Source organism: Scyliorhinus canicula, chromosome 18 (assembly GCF_902713615.1).
Source record: "Scyliorhinus canicula chromosome 18, sScyCan1.1, whole genome shotgun sequence".
NCBI classification, from domain to species: Eukaryota; Metazoa; Chordata; class Chondrichthyes; order Carcharhiniformes; family Scyliorhinidae; genus Scyliorhinus; species Scyliorhinus canicula.
In genome coordinates, this window is record NC_052163.1 from 74303269 (window position 1) to 74324480 (window position 21212).

The 21212-nt window shown below is 46.9% G+C and overlaps 1 protein-coding gene across 2 annotated transcripts in view; it reads left to right on the plus strand.

Moving 5' to 3' along the window:
- The window catches only part of LOC119953033 (tropomyosin alpha-1 chain), a 131032-nt gene that overhangs the window by 14976 nt on the left and 94844 nt on the right, over positions 1–21212 (plus strand). For both annotated transcript variants that reach the window (XM_038776808.1, XM_038776809.1), the window contains exon 2: positions 21010–21135. In XM_038776808.1, coding sequence (XP_038632736.1) covers positions 21010–21135 — 126 coding nt within the window. The remainder of the gene's footprint in view (positions 1–21009; positions 21136–21212) is intronic.

The window sequence follows — 21212 nt, forward strand, 5'->3', positions numbered from 1 at the left end:
GTTCCCGCTTTTCCCCCATATCCTTTGATACCTTTAGTCCCAAGAGCTATATCTAACTGCTTCTTGAAATGTTTTGGCCTCAACACAGGGAAAACAGGTAAACAGGGCAGCACGGTAGCATGGTGGTTAGCATAAATGCTTCACAGCTCCAGGGTCCCAGGTTCGGTTCCCGGCTGGGTCACTGTCTGTGTGGAGTCTGTACGTCCTCCCCGTGTGTGCGTGGGTTTCCTCCGGGTGCTCCGGTTTCCTCCCACAGTCCAAAGATGTGCGGGTTAGGTGGATTGGCCATGCTAAATTGCCCGTAGTGTCCTAATAGTAAGGTTAGGGGGGGAGTTGTTGGGTTACGGGTATAGGGTGGATACGTGGGTTTGAGTAGGGTGATCATTGCTCGGCACAACATCGAGGGCCGAAGGGCCTGTTCTGTGCTGTACTGTTCTATTCTATTCTAACTCCACACAATCACCCAAGGCTGGAATCAAACCCGGGGCTCTGGTGCCGTGAGGCAGCAGTGCTAACCAAATGGTTTACCTTCTATCCTCAGATTGCAACCCTTGGTTCTGTCCCCCACCACAGGTACATCCTTCTTACATCTACCCTGTCTAGCTAGTCCTGTTGGAATTTTATAGGTTTCTATGAGATTCCCCCCCCCCCCCCCCCCCCCCCCCATTCTTCAGAGTATTCAGCGAATATAATCCGAACCGATTCAATCTCTCCTCGTAGGTCAGACCCACCATCTCAGGAATTGGTCTAGTAATCCTTCTCTGCACTCCTTCTGGAGCAAGAACATCCTTCCTCCAATAAGGAGGCCAAAACTGCACACAATATTCCAGATGTGATCTCACCAAGCTCCGATATATTAGCAGCAAGACATCCCTGCTCCTCTCGCAATGCAGGCCAGCATACCATGTGCCTTCTATTCTGCCTGCTGCACCTGAATGCTTACCTTCAGCGACTGGTGTACAAGGACATCTAAGTCTCATTGTACATTCCCCTATCTCAATTTGTAGTCATTCAGATCATAATCAGCCTTTCTCTTTTTGCTACCAAAGTGGACAACCTTACATTTCTCCAAATTCTATTGCACCTGCCATGCATTTGCCCACTCACTCAATTTATCCAAATCAAACTGAAGCATCTCTACATCCACCTCACGGCTCACCCTCCCTCCTGGCTTTGTGTCATGTGTGAATAATGTTCTGTAGGGAAGGAAATCTGCCATCCTTATCTGGTCTGGCCTACATGTGATTTCAGGTCCACAGGAATGTGGTTGATGCTTAAATGTCCCCCCAAATGGCCTAATAAACCACTCGGTTCAATGGCAATTAGGGATGAGCAACAAATGCTGACCCAGGCAGTGATGCCCACATTCAATAAATTCAAAACAAAATCTGTTCATGACATTTTACTGATCTGGATCTTTGGACTTTTCACCATTTAGAAAGTTCTATCCATTTTAGTTCCAGATTTGACAACCATGGGCGGGAGTCTCCCCTACCCGGCGGGGTGGGCCACTCCGGCGCCGAGGAATGGCATGAACCACTCCGGTGTCAGGCCACCCAGAAGGTGTGGAATCCTCCGCACCTTCAGGGGTTAAGCCAGCGGCGGAGTGTTTGCCGCCGCTCCAGCCGGCGCGGAAGGGTCACCATGCCAACCGGCAACGAAGGGTCTCCGCCAGCCAATGCGAGTTGGCGCATGCGCGGGAGCAGCAGCAGCATACGCACAGGGGGGTTCTTCTCCCCACCGGCCATGGCGGAGGTTGACAGCGGCCGGTGTGGAGGGAAAGAGTGCCCCCACGGCACAGGCCCGCCCGTGGATCGGTGGGCCCCAATTTCGGGTCAGGCCACCGTGGGGGCACCCCCGGGGCCAGATCCCCCCCCCCCCCACCCCGCGCGCACCCCGAGGACTCTGCAGGCCGCCCGTGGAGCCAGGTCCCGCCGATAAGGACCTGTTGTGATTTACGCCGGCGGGACCTGCCGAAAATGGGCGGCCATTCGGCCCATTGCGGGCCGGAGAATCGCCGGGGGGGTGGGGGGGGGGGGGCACTGCCAGCAGCCGCCAACCCGCATGATGCGATTCCCGCCCTCACCAAGACACCGGCGCCGGAGAATTCGGCAGCCGGCTGGGGCGGGATTCGTACCACCCACCCCCCGGCGATTCTCCCACCCAGCGGGGGGGGGGGGGGGGGGGGGTCGGAGAATCCCGCCCCATATATTTACCTGTATTGTAATCTATCTGCCACAGTTTTGCCCATTCACTAGAAGCTATCGTTATTTTTTTCCATCTACACGGCTGCCTCTCCTTGTGACATCGGCAAATTTGGATATGTTAGACATGGAGAGCATGTCCTTGTGGGGGAACGATGAATATCAGATTGTCAGTATTCCAGTAGGTGAAAATGGGGAACTTGCTACCTCACGGTGTGGTTGAGGTGAATAAATGCATTTTATGAGAGGCTGGGTAAATACATGAGGGAGAAAAGAATAGAGGACTTTTTAAAAAGTTAGATGATGAAAGGTAGTTGGAGGCTTGCGTCACGCATAAAGACGGGCATGAATCTTTCTCTGTGTTATAAATTCTGCACAATTTAACATCAGGGAAAGTCTATCACTTCCACTAGGTCTTTCTCCTGACTGTAGTCCACAGCAGCTAATCTCAGACAGGAATGGGCAGCTGCTGCATTGCAACTGAAGATGGCACTAAAGCCATCTGATGCCATTAGTCCGACCCAAGGGACTCCTCGTTAGCAACTCAGTAGTCAGCAATCTCGCTAATCCTCTCAATTAAAGATGGCATCATTGGAGAGTCGTGGAATTAGCTGGGCTTTCAGAGGGATTTGGAATATCTACAACTAAGCGTAATGGGCCAAGTGTTCAGTATTAGAACTGCCTCGACTATGAATAGGATAATGGTTCCCCATGAACTATTACAAGCTGAAATTTAATCCAGACTTTCAAATTTAGAAGTTGCCTATTACGGGATTTGTTTGACCATTTCTTTTCTAACAAAAGATTTTGATGCAACCAAGACACAAAGGACGGACTTTCCGCGCGCGCCCCCCCCCCCCCCCCCCCCCATGCTTTTCGGTGGTGGAGCAAGCTCGCCATTGTCTGCCAGCAGGACCTTCTGGTCCCCCGGAGTCTATGATATTTTGCCTGGCTCACCCGTTCCACCACTGGGGAATCGCTTATTGTCCCAAGTAGGCTTCAATGAAGTTACTGTGAAAAGCCCCTCAAAAAAGTGTCTCTAAATCCTACACCAGAGAAATAAATCTCTCTCCAGTGGACCTGGTCATGGAAACATAAATTGGGAATAAATTGTTCCAAGAGTTGTGAATTGTTACTCATATTAGTGAAAATTGAGTCTTATTTGCATTCGATACTTCAGATGAGCTTAGCACCAATCTCAAACCATTTTAAACCCATTTTTCAACATAATTTACTTTTCCATCTAGTCGATGTTCATCTGATGTTCAGGACAGATAGGAAAGCCAGAAAAGGGGAAGGGGTGACAGTATTGATACAGGACAGCATTGCGGTGCTGTTAATGTCCCAGAGGGCTCACGCCTGAATCTATTTGACCAGAGCTAAGGAACAAAAATGTGTAATTACATTGTTTCGTTTAATTTTTAGGCCACCAAAAAGTGGAAGGATGTAGAGGAACAAATTTGCAAGGAAATTACAGAAAGGTGTAAAATTATAGGGTAGTTATCATGGGGGACTTTAATTATCCGACAGTAGACTGGGAGAGTAGTCATATAAAGGGCAGGGAGCGGTTAACGTTCCTAGAGTGTGTCCAGCAAAAGGTTCCAGAGCTGTATGTTTCCAGTTCATTGAGAAAGGAGGTGCTGCCAGACCTGGTTCTTAGGAATGAGGTGGGCCAAATGGATCGAGCGTCAGTGGGAGAACATTTAGGAAACAGTGATCATTGTATCATAAAGTTTTGGGGCACTGTGGAAATGGACAAAGAACAATCCAGAGTAAAAAAATAACTGGAGGAAAGCCACTTCAATGGAGTAAGAACAGGTCTCGGCCAAATTAAATTGGACTCCGAGGTTGGTCAGAAAAATGGATCAGCTTCAAAGAAGAGATAGTTCAGGCCCAGGATTGGCATATTCCCTCAAAAGGGAAAGGCAGAGCAAACAAAGCCAGAGCTCCCTGGATGATAAAAGAGAGAGAAATTAAGATACAGAAGAAAAGGTGTGTGTTATGGCTCCCTCGGAGGTCACGGACTACGCACCATCCATTTCCCTGTGACCACCACAGAGTATGAACATCCACGGTGAAACCTGGGTCCAGACAAAGGAGGGTGACCGTCCAGGGCGAGGAGAGTTTGTTGTGTTAGTTCCTGAGTTCATTTTATCTTACCATGCATTCCTGTGTCTCTTTGTTGGATTCTACAGGGTGCTTATGACAGAGTCAGAGACAAACTACAATTGGAGAGAACCAGGCTGAATATACAAGATTCTGGGGTGTTGGGGGGGGGGGGGGGGGTAAAAAGTGTTATGGGCCATGGTTGAGAGAACTCCAAAGTATATCATAGAGATCATCTGACCCACGACTTTTACTAGATTGTGGTATGGGGAGCACACGGCCCACTCTACAGGTTTGGTGCAGCGGAAATCTAAAAGTATTTTTAAAAGCAAAACAATGTCTATTCTATGAATACAGTTAACCTTTTTGGAACATACAGTGAACATCTTAGTAACCATCAATTCAAATACAACGCCCAATGATCATTTTCATTTCATTTTTCAATGAATACAACACTAAGTAATCCTTAAATTTTCCTTTTAACATCCATAAGACAAGAAACCTTTTTAACAGAAGCACATCAGGTTTAAATTCTCTACTGAGAGCAGTTATCACTCTGAATTCACCAGATGATCTAGAGATAGTCTTCAGATGGCAGAGATCAAAATTACACTTTCTTTGGCTGGCTGCAGCTCCAACAGAAAACAAAACTAAAAAACACAGATATACCCAAGCTTTTCCTCAAAGCGAAACTAAAAAGCAGATCCAGAGCTCAGCTCCACCCACACTCTGACATCACTGCAACCACTTGAGCAGACAGAAATTTCTTAAAGTGACATTCCCATGACACAAGCAAAGCAGAGCGTAACCCAATAACCCCTCCTAACCATTTTGGTTACTAAGGGCAATTTATCTCGATGGATTGGCCATGATAAATTGTCCTTAGTAACCAAAAAGGTTAGGAGGGTTAATTGGGTTATGGGGATAGGGTGGAAGTGAGGGCTTAAGCGGGTCGAATCGAAACTAAAAAGCAGAGCTCAACTCCACCCACAGTCTGACATCACTGCAGCCACTTGAACAGACAAACATTTCTGAAAGTGACATTCCCATGACGCCGCCCCCCAAGAAAAAAAAAATAAACCATCAACTTCAAGATGGTTTAATTTTTCACCTTTTCACTATCCTTTAAGAAATGCAGACAGTAAATATACTTCTTAGTTACAAAAACAACACACGCAAACAGGTATAATAACATAGTCCATTTTAGTTCTTCCTCCAACTGGAATCCTTCTCGATTGACAGTCTCTTTGGACGAGAAGGTCCTTGCATGATCCGTCCATTTCTCTACGCCTTGGCATTTCTCTTAAGGTCAGATTCTTTGGTTCAATCTGATCACAGAGTCCCTTGTAATTCTCCAACAAGAGCATTGGTTATCACAGCTTTCAGGCAGTCAAATGCCCGTTGAAAGTCCGCTGTCCACTGAAATGTTAGATGTTTTTTCAGCAAGTCCGTCAGTGGAGGAACCACACTACTAAAATTTGGAACAAATTTCCAGTAGAATCCACTCAGGCCAATCAATAGCATTATTTCCCTTTGTGTCGAGGGTATTGGAAACTCCTCAACAACTTTCGTGTTCACATTCCATGTGACCATTCGACCCTGTCCAATTGTATGGCCAAGGAAAGTGACTTGGGATTTTCCAAATTCACTTTTGGCTCGGTTTACCACCAAACCCGCTTCCTGAAGTTTTTTTTAAATGTTTTTTTATTGAGTTTTCATATTTTATATACAACGTATATTTTATATACAACATATTACAAATCATTAGAGAAGAAAAAAAAACACACGCAAAAATTAACATGTATATTTACAGGTAAGCATCTTCATAATAACAATTGTGGCCGCCCCCTTTAGCCGGCATACATATTTTACATTCCCCAATATGGCCGAGGCACATGTTTATAGGCATTTATTTATAGTTTGGTTTTGGGCCTTAGCTAGCCATCAAACCCCCATAACGAACCCCCCCCCGGCTACCTTCCCCCGATTCCCGTCCATTTTCCCCTGATTCTTGGCCACCCGACTATTCTTCCTCTTGTTTGTTGGCCACAAACAGGTCCCGGAACAATTGGGTGAATGGCTCCCACGTTCTGTGGAAGCCGTCGTCTGACCCTCTGATGGCGAATTTGATTTTCTCCATTTGGAGAGATTCCGAGAGGTCGGACAGCCAGTCTGCAGCTCTGGGTGGTGCTGCTGTCGCCAGCCAAACAGGATTCTACGGCGGGCGATCAGGGAGGCAAAGGCAAGGGCGTCCGCCCTCCTCCCCAGGAATAGATCTGGCTGGTCTGAAACCCCGAAGACCGCCACTATCGGGCATGGCTCCACCCTCACCCCCACCACTTTGGACATAGCCTCGAAGAAGGCTGTCCAGTACTCCACAAGTCTGGGGCAAGACCAGAACATGTGGGCGTGGTTGGCCGGGCCTCTTTGGCACCGTTCACATCTGTCCTCCACCTCCGGGAAGAACCTACTCATACGGTTTCTTGTTAAGTGGGCTCTATGTACCACTTTTAGTTGCGTCAGGCTGAGCCTTGCGCACGTGGAGGTGGAGTTGACCCTATGCAGTGCTTCGCTCCAGAATCCCCACCCTATCTCCATCCCCAGGTCGTCCTCCCATTTCATTCTTGTTGCGTCCAGTACGGTGTCGTCCCTTTCTACCAGTTGGTCATACATGTCGCTACAGTTCCCTTTCGCTAGGATACTTGCGTCCAGTAGGTCTTCCAGTAGTGTCTGTCGTGGCGGTTGTGGGTACGTCCTTGTCTCCTTTCGTAGGAAGTTTTTTAATTGCAGATACCGTAGCTCGTTCCCCCCAGCTAGTCGAAATTTCTCTGTCAGTTCGTCCAGTGTTGCGATCCTGTCGTCCGTGTATAGGTCCCTGACTGTCAGTGTCCCCCCGTCCTGCCTCCGCCTTTTGAAGGTGGCGTCAGTCAGTGCTGGTGTGAACCTATGGTTGTTGCAGATGGGAGCCTTGTCCGACATTTTGGTCAGGCCAAATTGCTGCCGCAGTTGGTTCCAGGATTGGAGGGTGGCTGTCACCACTGGGCTGCTGGAGTGTTTTTTGGGTGGGGATGGGAGTGCTGCCGTGGCAAGGGCCCGGAGGGAGGTCCCCATGCAGGAGGCCTCCTCCGCACGCACCCACTCGGCTTCTGGCTCCTGGATCCATCCCCTTACTCGCTCGGCTGTTGCCGCCCAGTGGTAGAATTGTAGATTCGGGAGGGCTAGCCACCCCCTGGATTTTGTTTTTTGTAGGACCTTCTTTGGGATCCTAGCATTTTTACCCCCCCCCCCCCCCCCCCCCCCATACGAACGCCATGATAAGTTTGTCCAGCACTTTGAAAAAGGCCTTGGGGATGTAGATCGGAATGGATCTAAACAGGAAGAGGAACCTGGGCAGTACGTTCATTTTGATCGTCTGGACTCTCCCCGTGAGGGAGAGTGGGAGTGTGTTCCATCTTTGCAGGTCCTTTTTTACTTCCTCCGTCAGGCTGGTGAGGTTCCATTTGTGGATCCCTTTCCAGTCATGGGCTATTTGGATCCCCAGGTAGCGGAATTTGTGTCGGGCTTGTTTGAACGGCAGCCCCTTTAGTGCTGCCCCCCCCCCCCTTGCGGGTGTACTGTGAAGATCTCGCTTTTGCTCAGGTTGAGTTTGTAGCCCGAGAAGGCTCCAAACTCTTTCAGGAGCGCGATGATTCCGTCCATGCTGCTTTGTGGGTCCGAGATATAGAGGAGCAGGTCATCTGCATAGAGTGAGACTCTGTGCTCTCTGCCTCCCCTTCGGATCCCCCTCCAATTTTTTGCTGCCCTGAGCGCGATTGCTAGCGGTTCGATTGCTAGTGCGAACAGCAGCGGGGACAGTGGGCATCCTTGTCTGGTGCCCCTGTGCAGCTGGAAGTAATGGGAGTTGGTATTGTTGGTCCGTACACTCGCCATGGGAGTGTTGTATAGGAGCTTTACCCAAGCGGTGAACCCTGTTCCAAGCTCGAACCGCTCCAGTACCTCTATGAGGTATTTCCATTCGACTCTGTCGAAGGCCTTTTCTGCGTCCAGGGAGACGATCACCTCTTGTGTTCTCTCCCCGGAGGTGGTCATTATCACGTTCAGCAGGCGCCTGATGTTCGAGGTAAGCTGTCGACCTTTGACGAAGCCCGTCTGGTCCTCTGTGACCACCTCAGGTACACAGTCTTCTAGCCTTTTGGCTAGGATTTTGGCCAGTATTTTGGCGTCGCCTCCTGAAGTTGATCGAATAACTGCATCAGATGCTTCAAATGTTCTGTCTATGTCTGGCTGAAAATTACCAGATCGTCGATGTATACCGCACAATTGGGTAATCCGGAAACAACTTTGTTAGTTAACCGTTGAAATTTGGCTGCAGGGCAGCACGGTGGCGCAGTGGGTTAGCCCTGCTGCCTCACGGCGCCGAGGTCCCAGGTTCGATCCCGTCTCTGAGTCACTTTCCGTGTGGAGTTTGCACATTCTCCCCTTGTCTGCATGTGTTTCGCCCCCACAACCCAAAAATGTGCAGGCTAGGTGGATTGGCCTTGCAAAATTGCCCCTTAATTGAAATGTGGCTAGGGCGTTTTTCATGCCAAATCCATTCTTGTAACTGCATTAACTTTTCTACAGTCCCCACACAACCGTTGGGTACCATCTGGTTTAAGTACCATCACTATGGGTGAGCTCCATTGGCTGCAACTCACTTCAATTATGCCTGTTTTAAGTATAGTCTCAATTTCTTTGTTAACCTGTGCCAATTTTAAAGGGTTAAGTCTATATGGATGTTGTTTAATTGGAACAGCATTTCCCACATCTACATCATTTATAGCCATTTTAGTACTTCCCAACTTATCTCCACAAACTTGCTCAGGTGATATCAATAACTCTTTCAGGTCAGTTTGGTTTTCCTCTGGAGGGTAACTCAACAATTTATCCCAATTTTTAAGAATAGCCTCATTTTCCAATTTAATTTGAGGTATGTCAAAATTCACAGTCATCTGGATTTGGTTTGTCACTTTGAGTTAGAATCATTAAAACCTCCTCCTTTTTCTCTTCTTCCCTTTCAAAGTACTTTTTAAGCACATTCACATGACACACTTGGTGAGTTTTCCTTCTATCTGGCGTTTTTAATTACAGAATTCACCTCACTTAATTTCCTTTCAAACTGATAAGGTCCACAAAACCTTGCTTTTAAAGGCTCACCTACCACTGGTAACAACAGTAAAACTTTATCTCCACTGGCAAAACTATGAACTTTGGATTTCTTGTCTGCCACCCGTTTCATCACATGTTGTGCAACTTTTAAATGTTGTCTAGCCAATTCACCTGCTCTACTTAATCGTTCCCTAAATTTGACACGTAATTCAAAAATGTAAGTTCCGATTTCTGACTCACCAAATTTTCCTTAATCAATTTAAGTGGTCCTCCAAAAATTAGTTCAAAAGGACTGAATTTGGTCGATTCATTAGGTGCATCCGTTATTGCAAACAGTACGAATGGAATTCCTTTATCCCAATCCTCTGGATAACCATGACAATAAGCTGCAAACATTGTCTTTAATGTCTGATGCCACCTTTCTAACACTCCCTGCGATTCTGCATGGTACGCAGTTGATTTAAATTGTTTTATTCCTAAGCTATCCATAACTTCTTTGAATAACTTTGAGGTGAAATTTGATCCTTGATCCGATTGTATTTCTGTGGGTAGTCCATATCTAGTAAAGAATTTAAGTAACTCCTCAATAATCTTTTTTGCCGTAATATTACAGACTGGAATGGTCTCTGGAAACCGAGCAGACACATCATTTATCATCAAAAGATATTGAATCCCACTTTTCGTTTTAGGAAGAGGTCCTATGCAATCAATTAGGACCCTTGTAAAACGTTCCTCAAATGCTGGAATGGGTATTAAGGGCGCTGGTTTTAAAACTGCTCAAGGTTTCCCTATCATTTGACATGTGGGACATGATCGACAAATTTTAACTGCATCTTTATGTAGTCCAGGCCAATAAAAATGTATCTGGATTTTAGCTTGAGTTTTCCTTCCTCCCAAATGACCTCCCACTGGTACCTCATGTACAACTCGCAACATCTCCTTTCTATAGCCTACTGGCAATACCACTTGATGAACTTCTGCCCACTTTTCATCGACCTGCATATGTAAAGGTCTCCATTTCCTCATCAAGACATCACTTTTATGGTAATAACACTCTGGTTTACACTCAGATTCCTCTTCCGTGAATGCTTTCTGATACATCCATTTTATTTCTATTTCTTTGGGTTGTAACTCTGCCAATTTTCCTGAACTAAAAATATCAGCCTCATCCTCTACCTGTTCTTTTCCAACCATCTGATCAAAAATAGTTTCTGATAATGGCACTTCACCTTTATCTTTACTCTCTGATTTCACAGCAGGGTAGCATTGTGGATAGCACAATCGCTTCACAGCTCCAGGGTCCCAGGTTCGATTCCGGCTTGGGTCACTGTCTGTGTGGAGTCTGCACATCCTCCCCATGTGTGCGTGGGTTTCCTCTGGGTGCTCCAGTTTCTTCCCACAGTCCAAAGATGTGCAGGTTAGGTGGATTGGCCATGATAAATTGCCCTTAGTGTCCAAAATTGCCCTTATTGTTGGGTGGGGTTACTGGGTTATGGGGATAGGGTTGAGGTGTTGACCTTGGGTAGGGTGCTCTTTCCAAGAGCTGGTGCAGACTCGGTGGGCTGAATGGCCTCCTTCTGCACTGTAAATTCTATCTATGTAAACCTGTGACTTTGCGACCTTGTTACTACACAATCCGGAAAAATCCCAGGATATTCATCCTTCAACACTTCAGTTGTCTGATTTTCCACTGGCTTATCAACCACAGTAGGCATCACTCCCACCTGCGATCCAGCTATATCATTACCCAAGATCAACTGTATTCCTGGACAAGATAGTTTCTCTATTACTCTTATTACCAGTTCACCACTCTTCACTGGACTTCCCAACCTTACCTTATATAATGGAACAGTACTCTTCTCACCCTGAATTCCACATATTACCACCTTTTCTGGCAATATTCCTCCCAAACTACATAACTCCTCATCTCTTACCATTAAAGATTGACTAGCTCCCGTATCTCTTAAAATTGTGACTGCTTTACCTGCTCCTTCTGATACACATGAGTAAACTTTACCCACACAAGTAAATTCTTTAAAGAAATTAAACAAAATGAAAATCGCTTATTGTCACAAGTAGGCTTCAATGAAGTTACTGTGAAAAGCCCCTAGTCGCCACATTCCGGAGCCTGTCTGGGGAGGCTGGTACGGGAATCGAACCGTGCTGCTGGCCTGCTTGGTCTGCTGTAAAAGCCAGCAATTTAGCCGAGTGAGCTAAACCAGCCCCTTAAAGAGATCTGGCACCTTCTTATCAATCACTTCTTGATCAGGCTGTACAATCTTTTGCCCCTCCTTCGCTTCACTTGGGCTTTCCTTTATTACTTTAACAAACCCCACTGCCTTACCCTGTTTTACCACATCAGCCTTCCCAGTGCTTTTCTTCAACCACCAACACTGTGACTTTACATGGCCTAGTTTATTACAGTGAAAACATTTTACACTTTTCATGTCTCTTCCACCCTTCTGGATTTCCTTTTTAATCTGAGGTACACTCCCCTTATTATCTCCCATCAGATCACCTTTACCTTTACCACTTGAGTATTTCTCATGTCCCCAGTTTCTATCCCTCACCGGCTGAAACTGATGTCGTAAACCAAACTTTGATTTATGAACTTATTCATAATCATCTGCCATTTCTGCTGCTCATCTCGCAGTTTTAACCCTCTGCTCTTCCACATGAGCTGTCACTACATCATGAATTGAATTTTTAAACACCTCCAGAAGTATAATTTATCTAAGAGCTTCATATGTTTGGTCTATTTTCAAAGCCCTAAAATTACTCTGTTTGATCCTTTCAAACTCAGTGTACGTTTAACCAGGTTCTTTAAGGGATATGGTTGATCGGCAGGGCAGGGAGCCGCCCGCCCTGGCTGGTCATGTGGAATGTGAGGGGGCTGAATGGGTCTGAAGACGGATGCGGCCATTTTGTAGGAGACACACATGAAGATAGGGGAACAGATAAGGTTGAGGAAAGGATGGATGAGGCAGGTATTGCATTTGGGACTGGATAGGAAGACGGGGGGGGGGGGGGTGATAGTGAATAAGCGGGTGGCATTTGAGGTGGGGACATTGTGGCAGATTCGGGGGTGAGGTTTGTAATGGTGAGTGGGAAGCTTGAGGGGATGTCGGTGGTCTTGGTAAACATTTATGCCCCAAATTGGGATTATGTAGACTTTATGAGGTGGGGGGGGGGGGGGGGTCGTTACTGAGCCCAGTTGAGCCCGAGGTCGGTGAAGGCAAAGGAGCTGAAGGGGATTATGAAACACATGGGAGGGGGTTGGACCCATGGAGGCTTGGGAGGCTGAGGGCAAAAGAATTCTCATACTTCTCCCATGGGCACCGGGTGTACTCCCGGATCGGCTTTTTTGTGCTGGATAAGGCGTTGCTGGCGGGGTTGGTTGGTTCGGAGTAATCGGCAATTATGGTCTCAGAACACGCACCACATTGGGTGGTTTTGCGAGTAGAGCGAGGGGAAGGGGCCCTGTGACCACAGTGGAGGTTGGATGTAGGGTTGTTGGTGGATGAGGAGGTATGCGAGCAGGGGCAGCACGGTAGCATGGTGGTTAGCATAAATGCTTCACAGCTCCAGGGTCCCAGGTTCGATTCCCGGCTGGGTCACTGTCTGTGCGGAGTTTGCACGTCCTCCCCGTGTGTGCGTGGGTTTCCTCCGGGTGCTCCGGTTTCCTCCCACAGTCCAAAGATGTGCGGGTTAGGTGGATTGGCCATGCTAAAATTGCCCGTAGTGTCCTAAAAAGTAAGGTAAGGGGGGGGGGGGGTTGTTGGGTTACGGGTATAGGGTGGATACGTGGGTTTGAGTAGGGTGATTATTGCTCGGCACAACATCGAGGGCCGAAGGGCCTGTTCTGTGCTGTACTGTTCTATATCTAAGTGAGGGCTGCCATTCGGGAATACGCGGAGCTAAATGATATGGGGGAGGTCACAGCTGCCGCGCTCTGGGAGACATTCAAGGCAGTAATCAGGGGGGAGTTTATCTCAATTCGGGCGCATAGGGAGAAGGAGGAGCGAGCAGAGATGGCAAAGCTGGTAGATGAGATCCTGAGGATGGACAGAAGGTATTCGGAGGCCCCGGAGTCAGGGCCGTTGAAAGAGAGGCAGAGGCTCCAGATGGAGTTCGGATTATGTCAATGGGGAAGGGGGTGGGACAGTTATGGAGGGCCAGAGAGGCAGTATATAAGTATATTTGGATTTCATAAGGTGAGCAGAATGCTGGCCCACCAGTCGAAGAAGCAAGAGGTGGCGAGGGAGATTGGCAGAATAAACAACGAGATAGGTAAGGTGGTGTTGGACCAGGAGGGGGTGAATGGTTTGTCTGAGGTGTTTCACAGGAGGTGGAGCCCCGGCAGGGGGAGGGAATGTGGTGGTTTACGGATGGGCTGGAGTTTCCCAGGGTGGAGGAGGAGTTGGTACAGGGATTGGGGACCCCAATTGGGTTGAGAGAGGTGACGCAGAGTATAGAAATAGAAATAGAACATACAGTGCAGAAGGATGCAGGCAGGGAAGACCCCGGGTCTGGATGGGTTTCCGGTGCAGTGGAATAAAAGGTTTGGGGCAGACCTGGAGCCACTGCTGGTGAGGGCGGTATAATGAAGCAAGGGTGAGGGGGGAGCTCCCCACTACATTATCACAGGCTTCCATCTCCCTGACAGTGAAAAAGGATAAGGATCCAGAGCAGCGTGGGTCATACTGCCCGATATCGTTTATTGAATGTTATTGGCGAAGGTGCTGGCTTCACGAATCAAGGACTGCGTCCCGGGGGTGATAGGCGAGGATCAAATGGGTTTCGTGAAAGAGAGGCAGTTGTTGGCAAATGTGAGGAGGCTGCTTAATGTAATTATGTTGCCTTCGGAGGGGCAGGAGGTGGAGGTGGTGGTGGTGATGGACGCGGAGAAGGTGTTTGATCGGCTGGAGTGGGAATGTCTGTGGGAGGTGCTGGGACGGCTTGGTTCAGGCAGAGGTCTGTGGATTGGGTCCGGTTGCTGGGACTGGGTCCAGATGCTGTACAAGGCACTGGTCTCAAGTGTGCGGACGAACCAAGTGAGTTTGGGATATTTTATGCTGCATTCGGGTACGAGGCAGGGGTGCCCGTTCGCCCCATTGCTCTTTACATTGGCAACAGAGCTGCTGGCATTGGCGCTTAGGGTGTCAAGGAATTGGAGAGGGTTTGTGGAGGGGGGGCATCGAGCATAGGGTCTCGCTGTACGCAGATAATCTGCTGTTTGGGACCCATTGCATGGTGTTGGGGGCATTATGGGGATTTTGGCCAGTTCTCCGGGTACAAGTTGAACATGGAAAAGAGCGAGGTGTTCCCGATTGAGGCCAGAGGTCAAGAGAAGAAGTTAGGGGAGCTGCCTATTAAGATAGTGGGGGCGAGTTTTAGATATCTGGGCATCCAGCTGACGCGGGGTTGGGCGCAGTTGCACAAGTTGAACCTGACGCGGTTGATGGAGCAGATGAAGGGAGACTTTAAGAGGTGGGATATGCTGCCATTGTTGCTGGCAGGACAGATGCAGACAGTAAAAGTGACGGTGCTACCAAGGTTTCTGTTCGTGTTTCAGAGCCTCCCGATCAGTGTCCCAACAGCGTTTTTAAAAAAAGGTCAATGCACTGATTTCTGCGTTTGTCTGTGCAGGCCATCAGCTGCTGCAGAATTGTATTCAACCATTATGTTTAACCTCATGGCCTGGCATATCCCCCAATCTGCCATTCCCACCAAGCCAGATCAACCCTAGTTCAATGATGAGTGCAGGAGAGCATACCAGGAGCAGCACTAGGCCTATCTAAAAATAAAGTGCCAACTTGGTGAAGCTACAACACAGGACTACAAACATGCTAAACAGTGGAAGTCGCATGCTAAACACACGGTCTGGACTCATTACTGCCTTGGTTCAAACATGGACAAAAGAACTGAATGCCAAAGGAGAGGTGAGTGTGACTGTCCTCGATAACAAGGCAGCATTTGGCCAGCATTTAGCTCCAAGCTAAACTGGAGCCAATGGGAATCAGGGGGAAACTCTCTGCTGGTTGGAGTCATACCTGGCACAAAGGAAGATTGTGGTGGTTGGAGGTCAATCATTTCTGTTCCAAGGGAACTGTTCTGCAGGAGTCCCTCAGGAGGGTACCTTTGGCTCAACCATCTTCAGCTGCTTCATCAATGACCTTCCTTCCATCATAAGGTCAGATGTAGGGATATTTGCTGATGACTTTACAATGTTTAAAAAAAATACATTTAGAGTACCCAATTCTTTTTTTTTGCAATTAAGGGGCAATTTAGCGTGGCCAATCCACCTACCCTCCACATCTTTGGGTTGTGGGGGCTAAACACAAACACGGGGAGAATGTGCAAACTCCACACGGACAGTGGCCCAGAGCCGGGATCGAACCTGGGACCTCAGCGCCGTGAGGCAGCAGTGCTACCCATTGCGCCACCGTGCACGTCTTTTTGGATTGTGGGGGTGAGACCCAGTCAGACATGGGGAGAATGTGCAAACTCTACACGGACAGTGACAGTGGCCAGATTCGAACCCGGGACCTCGGCATCATGAGGCAGCAGTGCTAACCACTGCACCACCATACTGCGCTGACTAACTGAACAATGTTCAGCACCATTGCTAACTCCTCAGATACTGAAACAGTCCATGTCCAAATGCACATGACTTGGAAAGTATCCAGGTTTGGGCTGACAAGTGGTAAGTAACATCACACAAGTGCCAGGCAATGACCATCTCCAACAAGATAGAATCTAACCATCTCTCCTTGTCATTCAATGGGATTGCCATCACTGGATCCCCCACTATCAACATCCTGTGAGCTTTTGATCAGGAACATAACTGGATCGACCAAAATAACATTGTGGCCACAACAGCAGGTCAGATGCTGGGAATTCTTTGGAGGGTAACTAACTTCCTGATTCCCCAAAGCCAGTCCACCATCTACAAGGCACAAGTCAGGAGTGTGATGGAATACTCTCCATTTAACTGGGTGAGCACAGCTCCAACAACACTCAGGAAGCTCAACGCCATCCAGGACAAAGCAACCCGCTTGATTGGCACCCTTTCCACAACCATTCAATCCCTCCACCTCCCGCACACAGTGGCAGCCATGTGTACCATCTACAAGATGCACTGTCGCAGCTCACCAAGCCTCCTTCGTCAGCACGTTCCAAACCTATGACCTCTATTGTTTTGAATGACAAGGGCATCAGACACAAAGCAACAAGACCACCTGCAAAATCCCCTCCAAGACACACACCATCCTGACCTGGAACTATCTCGCTATTCGTTCACTATCACTGGGTCAAGATCTTGGACCTCCCTCCATAACAGCACAGTGGATGTACCTATATCACATTGACTGAAGCAGCTCAAGAAGGCAGCTCAGCACCACCTTCTCATGGGAAATTAGAGATGGGCAATTAATGCTGACCAAGCATTAGTGGAGAAAGATCAAATCTGAGAAGCTTCACCCAATGCCGGTGTCTATGTAGTTACATTGTGTACCTTGTGTTGCCCTATTATGTATTTTCTTTTATTTTTATGTACTTAATGATCTGTTGAGCTGCTCGCAAAAAATACTTTTCCCTGTACCTTGGTACATGTGACAATAAACAAATCCAATCCAATCCAATCAGGAAATGTTTTTTCCTGAAATGTGTATGAACATTGAGCATTTGCTCTGTCCACATGCACAACATTACTTGTCCAAATTAAACATCCCTTGCCATTCACGAGCCCAATCTCCTAACATGTTAAGATCCGCCTTGAAGCAGTCGAATATCATCCACTGTCCAAACATTCACACAGCTTTGATATCATCTGCAAAGTTGTTGTTCATACGCTGTTCTTATGCTGTTGAGAACCAAGCTGAATATAAAAAGTACAAGATCTAAAAAAAGGATTAAGAAACACAAGCTGAGAGTATAGGACTAGATTAGTTGCTAACATAAAAGGGAACTTGAAAGTCTTTTAGAAACACTAAAATTCTGAAATGGTAAGTTACAGGAAGGGTGTCGCTGATTTGGGACCGAAATGGAGATCTTCCTATGCAAAGCAAGGGCAAGGCTGAGGTGTCTTTGCGAAGGGAGAGGATGTTGCCAATGTAGCAGTAAAAATAGAGATGGTAGCGACATTCGATAGGGTCAAAATAGACAAATAGCAGGTACTTAATGACATTGGAAATGTTCCAATTCATGGGGACAATGTCTGAATCAAAAGTTTTGGAACATATTTCCTGGTCTACTTTTAATTCCCTGAGGTGGAAACCATGTGCTTCTTGAGATTTGATTATCTTTAATCTCATTAGTTACTCTTTATATTGATTCTAATTAGTTCCTTCCCTTAATGTATTTTTTATTTATCCACACCCTGTATTGTGAAGGGTGATACAAAATAGCTAATTAATAATACTGCCATTTCCTTATTTCCAATTAGTTGGAGTATACATTTAATACAGTGTATATTATTTGGAGCAATGTTTATATATCGAACTCTTGAAATTCGCAGTGTATGTTACAGTAGGGCATTGTGATCAAGTGAACAGCGTATTGTGATGGTTTGATATAGTATGCATTAGAATGTATATATTATACGTTACTGCAATGTGATGTCATACAGTGTATATTACAATGTAAGTCATGGTGTCTTAAAGAATGAGAATACAATTTAAAAATGGAAATTAAAATCTAACATAGATTAGAATCATACAGCACAGAATCAGGTTGTTCAGCACACTGTGTCTGTTCCAGTTCTCTATGAGAGCAGCTTAGTTACTCCCACCCGCTGCTCCTACCCCTACCCCTGTCAATCTTTTTGTTTCTGTTGTAACCCACACGGGACCCACGGTGCTGGGCTGATTAGGATCCCAGTGAGTCTCATGGAGTACGATCTTCCCCGCTGAGGGGGATAGCCCCCTTATCGGCAGGAGGAGAAACCAGAAGGCTGAATTCTTCCGCCCCTCCCACCGCAAGATTGCAACAGGCAGGACGCGGACCATGTTAAGGTCCGTTGACCGCAGACGGGAATGTCTGGTCGCTGGGAGGGCGCGGCCAGAGAATCCCGCCCAAAGTATTTAAACCCAGCCTGACTGTGAGCCGGGTCGGTAGTCCCATCCTGGACTTCTGTACATAGTCTTTTTGTTCCCAACGCTTCCCATGTGGCTGCTTCTGTGAACTCAATATTTTCATATATCATCCAACTTCCATTTCAAAGCCACAATTGAATCCAGCTCCACCAGACTCTCAGGCAGTGTGTTCCAGATTCTAACCATTAACCGTGCAAAGACGATTTTCCTCATGTTGCCTCGAGTTCTTTTGTCAATTCCTTTAATCGGGGTCCTCTGGTTCTGCCAATGGGAACAGTTTCTCCCTTTCTACTCCATCCAGACTGTGATGGTTGGATATAGACACTGGAAGCTTCCAGTAGCTAACAAAGGGGTTTATTGTTGGAAGGCAAAGGTAGTAAAGTAACAGGCACAGAACTCAACGTAACAGGTCTGATCTCTTCACCCCATGGTCTATTGTGCCCAGAGTCCTGCTTCCAGGGTCCCACGCAAACTCCTTGTGGCTGGGGTTCGAGCGCTCCCACGCGATTGGTCCTGAGCCAGTCACATGGTCCGTCAAACTCACCCACTTAAGGGGCCGTGCTATCACACAGACCCTTCATGATTTTGAATACCTCTATCAAATCACCTCTCAACCTTCTCTCACCTAAGGAGAATCTACCCATATAACTGAAGTCACTCAATCCCAGAGCCATTCTTTTCTGCACTCTCTCTGATGCCTCCACACCCTTCCTAAAGTGTGATGCCCAGAATTGGACACAATACTCCACTTGAGGATGAACCAGTGTTTATAAAGGTTCATAATAACTTTCTTGCTTTTGTACACTTTGCCTTGATCTATAAAGCCCAGATTATTGTCTGCTCTCTTCACTGCTCGGCTCAATCATGGTGATCATGAAACTATCATCGATTGTGAGAAAACCCCATCTGGTTTTGTGGTGCCTGGATGGGAACAAAATCTAAAAGATGTACATGTTACTCCAAGTCCACAGCATTGCACAGTAACTTCATTGAAGCCTACTTGTGACAATAAGCGATTATTATTATTATTAATACAGTTGACTCCCAGAACCCCTGCCCTTTCATTATTTATATGCCTATAGAAAACCTTTAGATTCCTTTATATGTTGACTGTCAGTCTCTTCTCATACTCTCTCTTTGCTGCTCTTGTTTCTATTTTCACTTACCTCCTAAACTTTCTATATTCAGCCTGGATCTCACTTGCATTATCAGTCTGACATCAATTACTTCCACCCTTTTTCTGCTCCATTTTACTCTCTAACAGATTTGGTATCCAGGGAACTCTGGCTTTTCTTCTCCCACCTTTCCCTCTCGTGGGAATGGACCTTGACTATGTCTGAGCCACCTCCGCTTAAAATGCAGCCCTTTGTTCAATTACAGTTGTAACTGCCAAACTTTCACCCAAAATATTATTGTTTGTGTTTTGTAAAAGTTTAATCAATGTACAGAAATTTAAATGATCCACTGAGAAAATAGAATTGTAGTATGCTCAATGGAGAGTTGCGGTGTTTTGGGACCAATTGTAATATTTCCAAATTTGCTGATGGTGGGTGGGAATGCGAATTGTGAGGAGGTTGCAAGGAGGTTTCAAGAGGACTTAGACAGGCTAAGTGGATGGGCATGAACGCGGGAGATGGAACATGATGTGAATAAGTGTGAAGTTATCTACTTTGGCAGAAAAATCAGACAGCCAGTGTAGTTCTTAAATGATGAGAGGTTGCGAAGTGTTGATGTCCAAAGGGACCTGGGTGTCCTTGTTCATGAGTCACTAAAAGCTAACATGCAAGTGCAACGAACAATTAGGAAGGCCTTCACCACCAGGAGATATCAGTACAAGGATAAAGATATCTTGCTGCAATTGTATAGAGTCTTCGTGAGACGGAACCCGGAGTATTGTGTACAGTTTTAATCTCCTTATCTAAGGAAGGATATACTTGCCACAGAGGGAGTGAAACAGGGGTTCACCAGACTGCTCCCTAGATGGTAAGTATGGGGAGAGATTTATGAAGCTTGGCCTGTATTCTCCAGAGCTTTGAAGAATGAGAGGTAATCTCATTGAAACCTACAAAATGCTTACAGGACGTGACAGGGTCGATGCAAGAAGGGTGTTTCGCCTGGCTGTGGTGGTTTATAGCTAGGGGATACCACCTCAGAATAAAGGGCAGGTCATTTAAGACGGAGGGGAATTTCTTCATTCAACGGGTGCTGAGTCTTTGAAATTCTCTACCCCTTGGGGCTGTGGAAACTCAATTATTGAGCATTTTCAAGTCAGAAACCAATAGAAATCTGGATACGAATTACACCGAGGAATATGGGGAGAGTGAGGGAACGTGGTGTTAAGGCAGATGATCAACGCAATTTAATAGAATGGTGAAGCAGGCTTGAGGAATGAATAGCCTACTCCTGCTCCTGTGTTTCTTTGTGATCTTACTGTTCCTGTCCTTTCTCCCAAATAGGTTGAAGAGGAGCTGATGGGCCAACAGAAGAAAATGAAAGGTACAGAAGACGAACTGGACAAATTATCAGAGGGGCTCAAAAGTGCTCAGGAAAAGCTACTACAGTCTGAGAAGACAGCTTCGGACGTGAGTCATTGTAAATGGTGCAGCGGGCTCGAGGGGCCAAATGGCCTCCTCCTGCTTCTAATTTTGTATGTTGATAT